We start from the raw sequence: 15,886 nt of genomic DNA, 5'->3' as shown, positions 1-15,886 counted from the left end.
TCAATAGTCGTTTGTGGGAATGAGATTTCAATAATCTGATGAAATTTGGTGAAAACATGTAGTCAATTCTCATAGTCAAGCAATAGAAAAAGTAAGATATGAAATTGCTGTGTGAAGCAAAGTTGACCCCTGGCATAAGAGAGGGTTATCAAAGACATTCAAGATTGCTTGGCACAACAGATTCTTACTACCATACATTATCAAAATGTTTACCCCAGAATGACAAAAAGATAGTGAAGTTCTGTCTTTCTCGTTTATTGCTTTTTTTAACAAATCAAAGACTAAATTCAGAGGGAAGCTTTTATATTGAGAGACTTTGATTCTTGAGCGGCTGAAACAGTGAACAAATTGAAGGTATTTTCTGGGTCTGCTGCTGCTGCTTCAATGGCTGAGTTTTCTTAGGAAGAAGAATGTTTTTTTTATTACTGCAAAGTGTTTCTACACTTTTGGAACAAAAGGTTTAGAATATAGAATCACTGAGTGGTGACAGCTGAAAGCTGAAATACGGATATGTAATTCTGCAAAATATATCAATGTTCTGTTTTCTTCTTGTCTTTTCTCATTCCTTTCTTCTTTCCAAGAGGCTTGGATGAATTTTGCTAGAGAATTATTTAAAAAAAATCAGGTAAACAAATCTAATTAACTGTTACTTTTTTTACACAGATCACATGCTTTTCTGAACACTACTAGCATATAGACAGAGTTAATTACCTAAAATTAATATTCTATTACACTTATTTTATCCCTCTTTCATGAATGCTTTGGAGAAAGTTTTATTCATATCAATTATTTTAAATTATTTGTATTGGGTAAAAAGTGGTTATAAAAGTAATAAAAGGTTTATAATTGTTTAAATGAGAAAAACTTACAAAGAAGTTTGCATATTTTTTCTTAAATAAAAACACTTTAATAAATTCAGGATACTATTGTAGATAACATTCGTCATCAATGATGTTAGGCATTCATTTCTGCTGTACCCTACCCATACCAAAAGAAACATATGAGAAGAAAGCTACTGCTATAGATATTTTACTAAAAACTTACAGATAGGTTAGTGTAATTCTGCTCCACAAGTATATTTCTGGCACAATTGTTGATGTGTTTGAAACGATCTGGTCCTAGAAGGATACCACCATACCAGCGGGACACTACCACCAAAACATTATGGACATTCAGGATCTATATTTTAAAAAATTACATATTCATATTTAGAAGATGGTTTACAACCATCTGATTCACTTTGTTACATACAATAAGCATTTCTTAATTGTCAACTGAACCCATACTACATACTACAAAATATAATTCTAGAAAAATATACATTTGCAGCATCGACCCACAACTTGAAATAAGCCATCTTCATAGTTGTGGTTGATGCCATTAAATCACAGTTTAACTAGATATCCATTTTCAGATACCATGCAAATCTGATATTAGTTCTAGACAAAAACTTCTGAAAGCAGAGCTTCTAATAGGTAAAAGAAGGAGAAAGTTGATACGTTCAATGTTCTTTCCTATAACTTTAAACTTCTGTTTATCCTATCAGACCATCAGCAACAACTGAAAAGATCGTTAGATGCTTCGTATTTGCTGAATTCTTCCACCAAGGCAAAGCAAACCTAGATCTTTCTTACAATTTAGCATAGCCTTTCTGACCTAAGTTTTTTTCAGATATTGTAATCTACCATTTTGTTCTGGATGGTGGATTTATAGTCCACAAAGAAATGATTCGAAAAGCTGGTTATTGCTTCATTCTAAAATTATTCATCCGGACAAGGCAGTATATGACTCATAGGCAAGAAAAAGTTAAAAGATAAAACTTTAAACATCAATTGCCACTTTATGACTCTGGAAGTTAGTAATATTTTCATTCAATATATCAAACATTATTGATCTCTTGTCCATATTTTCACGATTTGATCATTGGTCAAACTATTCTAAATGACAAATAATAATCTCAAATATGCTGTATTTGTATGTATCCATTGACAAACGTTTGTCCGGTTATAATGTTATGGCTATGAATCTCCTGATTATAATGTTATGGCTACAAAGAATGAAAAATATCTTGTTACCAACTGATTCCTTTCACCTGCATAAGATGGAGAAGACGGCCCCCTGCTGCTGTTTCACCATCATCTTCACAATCTTGTAAAAAAGTCTGCTTGTCTTCACAGTATATTCTTAAAATAAAAACAATTCTAGATCACAGTGCAAATATGTATCTTCATTCTATATCACAACATGTTTGCTTGTTTATCAATCTACTGCTTTTATAAAATTCTCTAAAATCCACGAATAATCCATGAATAATCACATGCAATTCTACTGGGTCTGAACCTATAGATCCAAGAGACAGAGCATTCATTAGTAGATTTTTATCCTCTTCATTATTTTGCAGTAATTAGTATCAAATCTTAGCTACTCACCTGTAAGCATATATGTTGTGAGTAGCACTGGCTATTTTCTTATTTTTGTACAACTCAGCAAGAACAATTTTCACCTTGGAAGAAAAAGTTTCAGACAATAATTAGGATTTATATGCTTTACTTGGAGCTCTTGCAAACTCCTTATTGATGCTTAATTCTTGCATATTTGAATACAATTAAGCGCAACTTTGATTGGAGAATATAGAAGGCATATTTTAACCAACACACTTTCTTTCTCTTAAAATAGATTGTACTTTCTAGCTGTTTTGAGAATCAGTCATGGCTGACAATTAGGGCAGAAACATAAACTTGAGTTCTAACTTTTTTTCCTTCAACAGAAAAGATATCACAGAATTACTCCTTTAGGGAACTCTGCTTTTAAGATTTGGTAAATCCTTAGGAACAGATGATACAATAGGCAACAGGGAGCTGGCAAATACCCAGAAATAACTTTCCTCCTTAACTGAACTGAGTAGGAATTTAGAATGCAAGGCATTTATTATTATATTAAATAAGCATTAGGGATAAAGAAATCAAGCAGGCAAAAATGTAGAACAAAAAATTGTGGAAAGAGTTGTAAAAACAAAATATAAATTTATGGTGATCATATACATAGAAAATAGAGCAGCTTTCAGATTCCACATTAAATGGTAGAAAATAAAATTACCAATGTTGTCATCAAAATAATAAAATCAATTCTCATCAGATGCTGCAAAAAATCTCTATTCAATTTATAGAAAGTCAAATGGTCCTTGAACATAAATATGAAACAGCACTAATTAAATTAGCAGCTTTAATCAATATGTGATCTTTGGCATTCAACATTCATATTTCAAATTGTTGGGTTGGGTCTAGATTTAGGCTAAATTAAGAATACACTTTAAAAAAACAATGTCTGCTTTAAATCTGATTAGTGATACTTAAATCACTATATTTGCAGTGCCTTTCTTCTAAGAAATCAAAATGTATAGGACTGAAATATTTTAATTTTGTTGCATCCTTTCTAATAAATTACAGAATCCATTGAGTTAACTTGTAATAAATATGTCTTCTCTAACACATTTGTTTCAATTGTCAGCATTACAGTCACAAAAGATTTCAGTAAATAATTAGGCTGTAATTTTTCAGTTATCTTTTTCCTGTCTCCCTTCAAATATAGTAACAACTGTATTATTCTTATTAGAGAGATTACATTTCCCTATATAATAAAGGCTGTGTAAAGAAACTATATTAATAAACAATGCATAATTAATACCACTTTAAGCAAAACAATATTAAAGTTCTACGAGCTTGAGAAAACATGTCTGGCAAGCAAACAGCATTTAATTCAAAAGAAAAAAGTCATTCCTCTAGAGTCATCAAAATACATATTCAATGTTTATTTTTGTTGTATTTCTATTATTTAAAAGCAGAGTCTCTTTCTATGTCAGTGAGAACACTGCTGAAGTGTAGCTCATATTTCCTATATACAGTATATCCGTCTTCATACACTTGATCTTAGCTAAAAGGCCAAGACACGCGACAAAGGAGAACAATGTGGCCAAATAAACAGTGCTATGATTGCTTAGTGATTCATTTGTACATAACAAAAATGTTCCACAACACACATAAAACTGGAACATCATGAGACACATGAATGAAGAAAAGCACAGTGTATGAAAAACCTTGAGTGTAATGGAACTTATCCCAAAACAAATAGGCCCCACAAGTAGGTAATCCATAGTCTTCCAGATATTGGTAGAGTCCAATCAATAACAATCTTAATCACAATAGTTATGGATAATGGGCACTAAGATCCAATAACTTGAGGAGAACCAGGGACCACTCATTTCTAATCAACAGAAGCTTCATACGTATATTTTATCTGCCCACCCATGCTGTTCTCTAATCTGTGTGACTATCACATAACCACAAGTGAGATGTTATGAATCCTTTAGTCACAAAGACTTGATAGTAGAAGTAGATAAACTGCTATTGTCAAAATCTTTGAATTATAACTTAATTCACTGCCTATTAATATAGTTGGTTCCACCCAATTACCTACCTGTTATGGCTACTGTATTTTTGTATGTTTTGCCAATATAAGGATCTGAGACAAGACAGGAAATACAATTAATTATAACTGTTTTTAATTAAAATTATATCCTGCCTTTTTAAATGACACTTTTAATTAAAACATTGATTCTTTTGAATAAAAACACACCAGGAAAATTATGATTCACCAAATAAAATTTTATTTTCCATACAAATTAACTTAGATACCAACAGATAATGATGCAGTCCAGATACCAGATTAGCACTAAAAATAATACAACTCTATTTTTACAGAACAGACAAAAATTGCTTAATATTAAAGAATGGTTACTGTAATACAAATGTAGCCCAGATGTTAGTTAGAAGTTGGTTTTCCATAGATTTAGTGTGGATGCTACACTTATGCAGCCAAGATGAGCTTTGGAGAAAAAGCAGATGGATAGTCATGGTGTTTGTGAGCTGTCTCAAAATAATATTCTCTAATTAGCAGGCAGTGCCTAAATGTTTATTTTTGATATGTCATCTTATATAGTAACCCACTTGGAAAGAAGTTCTATCTTAATTGGTGCACACTAAAATAGATGTCATACTCTGCCTTCATGAATACTTTGCCACGTTGTGGTATCTCCCATAGCATTCAGAAACAGTTCTTTATTCCCATTCCTTCATTCAATCTTATTATCCTACCCATTCCACAGGCTGATATCTTTTATAAGACAATAGAAGTTTCTTATTGGTTTCCTTTGCTTGTCCATTTAGTCCAGGAATTTAGTATTTGTTTCAGTAGTATCAAGCCTCTTAATATCGCAGACAATTAATCTCTCCTCTCTCATTTCTTATCCATCATTCTTCTCTATGATCCATGTCTTAGCATGTTTTCTGCCTTCTCCAGCCTCATTCTAATCTTGTTTCAGCCTATATCAAATCTTTCGTTCATTTTCCATTCACATACTAATGGGCCTGTCCATAAAAAAGTGCTATAGATCAGTGGTTCTCAACCTTTTTAATGCCGCGACCCCCAACTGGTCGTAAGTCGAGGACTAAACCAGTCGTAAGTCGAGGACTACCCAACCGGTCGTAAGTCGAGGACTTTCCCTGCCTGGGAGCGCCGTGCATGCGTGGTTCCACCCCCTGCACCGGCTGAGGCGTAGCTGGCAAGCGGCAGAGATGGAGCAGGCCGCCCACCAGCTGGCCCAGCTCAAGGGAGGTAAGGCACCCGCCGGAAAAGGGGGAAAAATGGTGGACAGCCTTGCTTGGCGACCCCCGTGAAATGGTCGATCAACCCCAAATGGGGTCACGACCCATAGGTTGAGAACCGCTGCTATAGATAGTGCAAATTGCCAGAGAGTAAGCTAAATTTATAATGCACCAAGATGTCCTTTCTTGATACCACATTTCCCACACATTTGCATAGGTACAAGCAAAATACCCAAGTGCTATTTTCACTTCCAGTTGTTCATCAGTCAACATAATGCATGGATAAAATACTTATTTTTCTGCAGCAGCATGGCCCTGTTCCTAAATCCACATGATCAGAAAATCCTTCTTTATAACAACTTACCCATAAGATCACTCAACCTGAAAAAAACAGCTACTGTAACATACTACTGTTTATAGACATTAAAGTAAAAAAATAAAATCAGAATCTCTACCGTATGTAAACTTCTAGATGAATCAGTTTCATTCCACTGAGTGAGGTTTGCAAATTAAGAAAGTTATCAAGCAGTTTTATGTTCTTTCAATTAATTTATAGATATGAATATGCTCAACCCATATGTATAAACTATTGGAAAACATAATGATATGATTATTTGAAAGCAGGGTTTACTAACCTGTTTGAGGCATACAACAGGTGCTAAATGTGCCTGAAATGTGCTTCTTCGGTCTGTAATTGGGTTTCCATGATAAATTGGAGTTAACTCTTCATCTGAAAATTGAAAAATTCAGATTTTGTACAAGGATGGCTTACTGAATTTTCTACCTATTTCAAATAGAATTTTGAATGCTTCTGGTTAACCTGTTTCTCCTCTTCACAAATATTATCTCTGGGCTCTTTAAATCTTAACAATAAATAATTATTTCTAGTCATGTTCATCAATCTTTAAAAAAAATTCCTTTTTTCTATGCTTATTGCTTTCAAGACTTTAATCCTGTTTTATGGGTTGCCTCAAACTAGGAAACAAGACAGAAGAATGCAGAGAGACAGACTGTAGAAGTAAAAATTCACACTTAACTCATATAATCAAATCTAATCACTATCTCACTGTACTATTTACAAAGAACCAAGATAACTAGGTTAAGGAACTGAGATTTCTTCATCTTAGAATTCTGTTATTTGTTCCTTTCTCATTTCAACTGGGACCCCAGAAACTGACATATTTGCTTAGAGCCCTGTGCATCTTCTAGAAATCAAATCCAAAGCACTGCAGTCTTAACAAATACTTGAGATATGGAAATATAAGCAACTGTATATGTATATGTACAGTATATGCATATGTATGTTGGAATCCTATATAGTCAAGAGTGCAGAACCCAAGCAGTATTTATTTCACCACTTTCTCCAATTCAGATATTCATATCTGACATATGAATATAGGGAAGAGGGCCAGAGGAAACTGCATGGCCCTGTCACACCTTTGTGCAATGATAAAACATATGTTTGACAAGTATTGAAAAAGAAAAAAGCACTCTCATTACCTAACGATCAAGGCAATCTGTGTTAACCTTACAAAGCTAGATGAACCAGTGACTATCTTAATATAGAGCAACTTCTATGTTGTTATGATCTCATTCTCTTCAAAAGAGCTTCATGTTATCAATTCCCTTGAGTTGCTTTTGCTCTTTATTATTATATAAGCTTAACTGAAATAGCAATAGCAAAATTACCTTTTTTTTCAGACAGATCAAAATTTAACATTATAGCTGTACAATCTGGAAGAGGTTGATATTCCAGTGCAAATTCTTCTTCATAGTCCACATCTGTTTCTTCTGTAATCTTTTTATAATCTGGGCCTACCAGTAAAAAAAATCAATACTAATTAATACTTACAGTATTTCAGTGGCAAGAGCTCTAAAGAAAATATTTAAAATTCTATTTCTATGCTATTTTACCAAATATATATTTATGTATTTTTTATATTTAAAGATTTACAGGGAGTTTGTACTATTTTCCTGACACTTCTATGTTTTCTATCAAACCTGAAATATGCAACGCTTCATCTGTCTTTATCTATCCAATTCATAAAGCTTGCATAAAGCTTGCTCACTCACTGAAATATAAAGCTGCAACACTGACAACATGCACATAAACATGACCCTATGTCAATACTAAAATAACACTATGCAAATCATATATAGAAACTAAAATATAGGTAAGTGGACAGGCAAGACAGCAAACATTTCAAAGTGAAAGAGTTTGGCCCATTTACTATGCTGCCATAATGCCCCTCATATTACTACATTTCATTCTGTCCATAAATATCTTCTACTTATTTTCAATTACATGCCAATTTCCTGCTATATATGGAGGCCATCATATATTACCTGATTCAGATGACTGGGATTTTTCTATCAAAACCTCACGTATCTTCTCCACCCACAAATACAGAATGCTTTCACCAATGTTCTGTCTGAAATAAGCCAATTACAGACGATATATCAAGAACCTCTTACTTTAAAAATAAGAACTGCATGCGAAAAATCCTATATTTTAATATCACAGAATAATGCCCTCAAAGCATCATGCAAAATTCCAATTTTGTTTTCTCTAAACTTTCTCCCAGATAATCACTTTTATGTACAGTAATGATCCAAATGGGGAATACCAATCAGCACCTATGTCATTCAACCACAGGGTCTTTCCCCAAATGAGACTATTCAGAACTCTCACCATGGGTTTAACTAACTAGAAGCTTTGGAAGGCACAGTTGTGCTGCACCAAATATAAGCGTTTCTATTATATCTGTTTATTACATGCAATTATCACTAAGTAACATTAAGAGGGCATGCAAAAGCAATTTATTGTAGAAAGTATGAAATTTAACTGACATACATTTTGATCATGTAGATCTTTGAATCCCAAACATTTTTTTTAAAGTAATCCTGATCATGAAAGAAAAGCGGCCCTGTATAAAATCTAGTTATCTAAATTTTCAGGAAATAGATCAGTTTTATTATACTTTTTGCATTGTACTGCCACCTGCTGGAATTATGAGTATTTAGATTTTTAAAAATACAAATACTGTGCATTTTTTAAACTGTACCTTAAAACAGGATAGAAATACGTACTACTTACACATAGATTTCTTCTAGATGATTTGCCAGTTCTGCATATTCCTTTTGTAAAATCCAAGGAGCACTGGAACATAATGAACATGCCAGTTTCTATTGATAGCATTTTCTAAACCATACCCTATTTATGTACCATAAAAATTGCAAGTTATTAATAAGTATAGTTACAGTATAGTTATTAAACATGTATGCTTAAATTTTTAATTTATATTGTATGGAGCATAATTATTACATAAACACGTGTGCTCCCCAATTCATTCTAAGTTCTACAATGAATTGGAGAGCATGTATGTTTAAGTAAAAATTAGGTTTCTAAGTAGCCTAACGTTAACAGAGTAAAATACAGAATAAGAACACGCCCACATCTAGCCTTACCTTAGCATGAATCAATGGTTCTCAACTTCAGCAACTTTAAGATGTGTGGACTTCAACTCATAGAGAGATGATCCATATATCTTAAAGTGGTTGAAGTTCAGAAACTCTGACCTAAACTGTCAGTGCCCCATCAGCAGCTGCTTCCGGTCAGATAACACCCCTCTACCAAAGGCTCTTTGGAAAAACATCGTTTTAGCATTCTTGTAAAATGACAGTAAGGAAGGGGCCAACTTGACCATGGGAAGTATGCTATTTCAGAGCAAAGAGGTTATGACCGAGAAAGCGTGCTTTGGAGTTTCCACCACCTTCATGTGGTGGAACCTACAAGATCCCGCCCCCCTGGTCTAAATATGTTGGGCAGACAGAATTTATCCAGATGATATAGTAGTAAAGGTAATGAGAAGCCAAGCCATAAAGGATAACCAACACTTTAAACTGCATCTGAATGCTTACTGGCTATCAGTGCACTCCCAACAAAATTGATATAATTCTACTAAATCGATTATTTCTAATCATCATGCAGGTAGCTACATTCAATGCCACGCTCCTTCCAACTTGCCTTCAGGGAAACCCCATGAAGTGTGATTTGCAGTAATCTAACCAAGAGATTAGGGGCATAAACTATTGTCACCATTATCAGCTGATCCTGGAAAGGCCAAACTGGCACACTATTTGAAGCTGAGCAAAGGCTCTCTCCTTGACAAATCTTCCACTGCATGCTCAGTATGAGAGGTAAGCTTGATTATATTACCTACTCATTATTCGACAACCTGAGTTATTGGATGACCTCTCCCTGCAATTTCACACATATGTAAAAATAGAAAAGCCAATTCCTGAGTACCCCACTCTGGACTATACAAGGGTTGACCCTTCTATCCACAATTGATTAGGACTGCCCACTCAGAAAACAAAAGAACCATGCACCAACATGTCTCCAATCCTCTACACTCACAAGCAACCCCCCCAAATACCACGGTTGATATTTAATGTCACTGAAAGGTTAAGAAGAGGATGCACATTCTCCATCTAAATCTTGCTAGCAAACATCCACTAGAGTGATCAATACCATTTCCAGACTGAAATTAATCCAGATAATCTATTTCATAAGGGGATCACATAACTTCTTTTTCTCTTAAGAAATCAATCTGATAATCAAGAACCCTGAAAAATGAGACACTGGAGATATGGGTGCACATCTTCTCGGCTGGTATCTGCACTTTGGAATGCTTCCTCTCTGAGATGTGTGAGGTACCCATTATATTTTTTGAACAATTGTTTAAAATCTTGCTCTTTATTTGGGTCTTTTTTATGTCAATCCTACGTAAGTGCATCCTTTGTCTTTATTTTCTTTTTCTGTCAACTCTTTAAACAATATGAATTTATTTATTCACTCATTGTGTTCCTTTATATGCCCCATATTCACAACCTACAGACTGGCAAGCAGAAATTAACAAGAGAACCAACAAATAATTCAATCCAAAATAAAAGTAGCACAAAATAAAATAAAAACAAATTGAAAGCAAAACAAAATGGCAATTATAAAAAAAATGCCTCAAACAGAAATTAAAGCTATATATAAGACTCATAGTATCAGCTACTTACATCTGACAATAAAACAGCCATGGCTGTTATATAGGAAAGCTAAAAAATGAAAATATTTTAGAGTTTCTGTTACAAAATTATTTGGGGAGGGTTATAGTTAAGAGTTGTCTATTATTAAAATGATATATTTCTGGAAAGCATGTACTTACTTAAGCTGATAAATAGGTGGTGCTGAAGTTGGATATTCAGGAGGCAGAATCACCTGCAAGATTTTAATAATCAACCAGCAGTAGTATCTTCTTTAAAAAGAGCTGAGGAAAATATCCACAAGATCAATTCTGAAATTCTGTAACATTATAAAAGTACACAAAAAGATGTAGTCTTAGACCTATCAGTCCTATACAATAAAGAAAGTGCAACTTGTTTTTGTATAAACAGGCACAGATCTCAGGGTTCATCAACTTTCTTAATATCAACAAGATGGTGCTCCAGCAGCATAAGGACATTTAATTCTTCCCTTCCCAATTCTCTGGAGAACTGTATGCATTATTAGCAATTTTTAAAAGAAACAACTTTACTCAACATTAAAACTGTTCTAGAGAAAGAAAAAGAAAAACCTACAAAGAAAAACTTTCTACTCTGATGACGTCTACTTTCAAACTATAGACCCAATTATATAACTATAAGCTTACCTGCAAATTGAGAGTCCACTTTGGCTGTGCTGAGCAATCACTAATCTTAATACAAAAAATTTTCTCATCTTCATCAACAATGCACCATTCATCGCCATAGATAGCTGACAGAGCTTCAATTTCTTCGGTCTGCAAAAAATGATGTTATATATTAAGTTGTTTTACTTTAAACCCCCTTTTTTCCCTTCTGTTCAATCATGTACAATTCTCTAAGACAAGTCCCTCCAGTTTTCTTGGCAAGATTTTTCAGAATTTGTTTACCATTATAGCTTACAGAGAATGGAAATAAATATCTCTCTAGAAAATCTGAGGTGTTTGCAGTGGAAGAGTAAAAAGCTCAGATATATAATTTGCTTTTATTAGAAATATGAAAAAGCTCCCAACAAAAAGATCAGATACAACAAGCAATCCAGCCATATATAAATCAGACTCAAAATTTAAATATTTGATGTTATCTTCAGTTTCAAATACTGAGTAAGAATATGCACATTTTAAGTTATTTTTTTACTTCCTGTTGTGCATAATTTTTGTACATGCCAGCACAAAGTATTATCTATTTCTGCTTTTTTGAAGTCTACTTTTTATATTATGTATTCAAAGAATGGAGAAAACACATAGCAACTGTATGTTATGTATGTATGTATGTATGTATGTATGTATGTATGTATGTATGAAAAAGAGCATCAGCTGCCTTGACCTAACATGTCAGTAGGAAAGATATAGTTGAGGAAATCTAAATAATAGGAACACTGGGGAAATAAATTATTAATGCTTTCTAATTTTAAGGGAAATGAAAGTTGCATGAAGTAAACATGTTCCTTGAACTTCAAAAAAGGAGACCAAGAACAACAATATACACAATTCTACAAGGTGCTGGGTTTTAGTAGTCCCACTCTCCCACTTTTCCTGATATTTCAAGCTTGCCAAAGAGTGGATCAAAGAGAAAGGGTATGATGGATTTTGAAGACAGATTTTAAGCATTCTTTCAAAACACCTCAGCTATTTAAACCTATAGACTTGCTGGAATCCATTGCACCCAAAGCTTGCTGTATATCTGTTTGGAGGTTTTGACACTTTCCCAAGTCTTCTTGGACTTGTGAAATTTACAAGCTTTGACAATTACATCCTTCTCTTCTGATATTAATACTAAAGCAGGAGAGGTAGTAAACCATTTCTCAAAACTTGAGTCCTCCTTACATCTCTTTAATGAACCGTACTCAATGAGTAGTCCTCATCGGCACTACATCCACATGGAGAAAAGCAGTGGGGTACCACAAGGTTCTGTCTTAGACACAGTACTCTTCAATATCTTCATCAATGACTTAGATCAGCGGTTCCCAACCCTTTCTATACTCCGCATCCCTAGAACGCTTCTGATATATTCTCACACCCCTTACAAAAGTTTGAAATAACGAATTATGCATATACGCTATAATTTTGAAACTTCTAAACCTATGCACCCCCAGGGGGGTGCAAGCATCCACGGTTGGGAACCCCTGACTTAGCTGAAGGAATTGAAGAGGAACTAATCAAATTTGCAGATGACACCAAACTGGCAGGAGTAGCCAATACCCCAGAAGACAAACTCAGGATCCAAAAAGATCTTGACAAACTTGAACAATGGGCCCTATCCAACAAAATGAGTTTCAATGTGGAGAAAAGCAAAGTTTTACATTTAGGTAGGAAAAATCAAAGGTACAAGTACAGATTGGGCAAGACCTGGCTTAAAAACAGTAACTGTGATAGGGACCTTGGAGTCCTAGTGGACGATCACCTGGCCATGAGCCAGCAGTGTGCAGCAGCAGCCAAAAAGCTAATGCAATCCTGGGTTGTATAAACAGAGGCATAGAATCAAGATCACGCAAGGTATCGCTTTATAAAACCCTAGTAAGACCACACCTGGAATACTGCAGCCAATTTTGGTAACCATATCACAAAAAAGATGTTGAGAGTTTGGAAAAAATTCAGAGAAGAGCAACTAAGACGATCAAAGGCCTGGAGACTAAAACATACGAAGAACAGCTGCAGGACGTGGGTTTGGCGAAAGAAAAGAAGAAATAGGGGAGACATGATAGCAGTATTCCAGTATTTGAGAGGCTGCTACAAAGAAGAGGGGGGTCACGTTATTCACCAAAGCACCAGAAGGCAGGACAAGAAACAATGGTTGGAAACTGATCAAAGAGAGAAGCAACCTGGAATTAAGGAGAAACTTCCTGACAGCGAGGACAATTAACCAGTGGAATAGCTTGCCCCCAGAAATCATGGGTGCTCCATTATTGGAGATTTTAAAAAATAGGCTAGACAGTCCCTTGTCTGAGATGGTATAGATTCTCCTGCTTGAGCAGGGGGCTGGACTAGAAGATCTCCAAGGTCCCTTCTAATTCTATTCTATTCCTATTCTATTCCTAATCCTATTCTATTCCTTCTGGGCAGTGATCTTCACAAAGGGAGAGAGCAGCCAAATTAGAGAGTTTAACCAATTGCTTTACGCTATTGAAATCTGAATGTCACCATTCAGCCATGAATCAAAACAGAGGGAATAGATGCACAATAGGGATCAATAATACGGACAGTAAATTCTGTGATGGGATGATCTTCTGCCAACGGATGGACAGAGGGATAGTACTTTTTCTTGGGAAGAGAGTATGTTTGCAGCTTTATTCCTTCAATATATCAGGCATATTAAGAACTGTTTCATAGAACTGTTATTATCTAAGATGACATTACACTGTGGACACCATGGTGGATGGAGAACTGTACAAAGTGTTTTATTATTACCATTTGGTATTGGTTTATTTGATTTAATGGAATAGTGTAAACCAGGCATCTTCAAACTTGGCCCTTTTATGACTTGTGGACTTCAACTCCCAGAATTCCTCAACCAGTATGCCTGGCTGAGGAACTCTGGGAGTTGAAGTCCATAAGTCATAAAAGGGCCAAGTTTGGTGTAAACCATCTGCAGCAAGTAATATAATAAGTCATGCCGGAAAGAACTGCTGTAACAGAATAGGTAACAAAACACTACACATTGGATAGGATTTTTTTCTTCATGAAACATTTATACAGTGTATCCACGTATTTAGGTTATCAATTTCTCCGCAAGTAAATTATGATTAGCCCACATTCACACAAAGCTGATAGATTCCATACATTCAATTGATTACCTATGTTTAATAAGGATAGATATTTTGAAAACTGTTGTTCGTCCATCGATTTCGATGAAGACCTTGACATCTTATGGATCAGAACACGGACAGTAAGTGCCTATTACTTCAATTCCCCACTTACCAACTTCCTTGAACCTCACCACCACTTTCCTATCACATGAAGCCGAGTACTACCGTACTTACTTGTTTTTGCGTTGTTTCCGGGTCGCTCGCCGCCGCCGCCATTCCTCTGACGAAAGGTGGGTCTCGTAGTCCTACGGAACTCCATAGATCCTCGGTAGGGCAAGGCCGGATGAGTTGTGTTTGCACTCCACGCACGCGCAGTGGTGCGATTGAAGCTCTTCGCTTTCTCCCTCATTTCAACTGAGGAAACCCCTGAGAGCAAAGCGGAGATGAGAGCATCTGGGAAGCTTCCGACACGCTTTGGGGTCGTCGGGCTTGGGGCGGATGATTGTGAGAAAGGGACTGCGTTCGTAAATCGAGGTCGGCTAGTTGGTGGCACAAAGTGGGGTGTAGGGTTGCCGGTGTTGGGTTTTTAAACCCAGATCTGGAGTTTGGATGCCTGTCTGGGTTTCCAGGTTTTTAATTAAAAATCTATTTTTCTATACGTTACATTATATTGTATATACCAGGGGTAGGCAACCTCGGCTCTTTTATGACTCATGGACTTCAACTCCCAGAATTCCTGAGTCAGCTATGCTGACTCAGGAATTCTGGGAGTTGAAGTCCATGAGTCATAAAAGAGCCGAGGTTGCCTACCCCTGGTATATATCAAATCGATAAGAATAACATAGTTTAAAACTGATTTATTGGGGGAAGGTATGTAGAATCTGGATTTATTTGAACATCAATTCTTGCCTTTTATAGAAAAACACCCGGCAGCCCTGGTAGGGGTCCATGGTTCACTTAACTAGGGATGATGTGCGACATGATGAGCGTAAGAAGGTAAATGTAGTTTTCTGAGCAAGAATATGGACGTGAGTTTGCAATTGGCTTGAGTAAGAAGGAAATATAACGGGAACACACAAGTTTAAAAAATGCCGAAAGAAGAGGGTATACTTTTCTAGAACCAGTTATGAAAACTTTTCTACAAAAAAAATAAAAATGCAATTGCAAAGAACTCCTAAGTCAGATAGTATAGAACTAATAGACCAAACCGCATGAAAAGAATTTAATACACTGATATAACTTGATTTTAAACATATACTCTTGCTCAACCTAAGTATTACAGTTACTTATTCTCAGGGCAAATATCGACCCTATCAGTTTACAGGCAATGAAAATAGACATAAATGAAAATGCAATGCATTTTTATAATAAAAAATAAATCCCTAGATTCTTTCTATATTGCTATTTG

At 35.3% G+C, this 15,886-nt stretch overlaps 1 protein-coding gene across 1 annotated transcript; it reads right to left on the bottom strand.

Annotated features, from left to right (window-relative positions):
• Positions 1 to 239: 239 nt before the first annotated feature.
• On the bottom strand, positions 240 to 14,745 carry IMPACT (impact RWD domain protein; the record flags this gene model as incomplete). Its single annotated transcript, XM_015822062.1, is given in 11 exon segments — positions 240 to 599; positions 1,045 to 1,179; positions 2,093 to 2,183; positions 2,430 to 2,503; positions 6,296 to 6,390; positions 7,350 to 7,475; positions 8,007 to 8,092; positions 8,758 to 8,820; positions 10,880 to 10,932; positions 11,363 to 11,491; positions 14,713 to 14,745. Coding segments are annotated over 11 exon segments (954 nt in total), but the record flags the coding sequence as incomplete, so codon positions are not given.
• Between the last annotated feature and the right edge of the window lie 1,141 nt (positions 14,746 to 15,886).

Source organism: Protobothrops mucrosquamatus, unplaced genomic scaffold (assembly GCF_001527695.2).
Source record: "Protobothrops mucrosquamatus isolate PMUCROS unplaced genomic scaffold, P.Mucros_1.0 scaffold_11, whole genome shotgun sequence".
In the NCBI taxonomy this organism is placed as follows: Eukaryota; Metazoa; Chordata; class Lepidosauria; order Squamata; family Viperidae; genus Protobothrops; species Protobothrops mucrosquamatus.
This window is presented reverse-complemented; position numbering and strand designations above follow the sequence as displayed.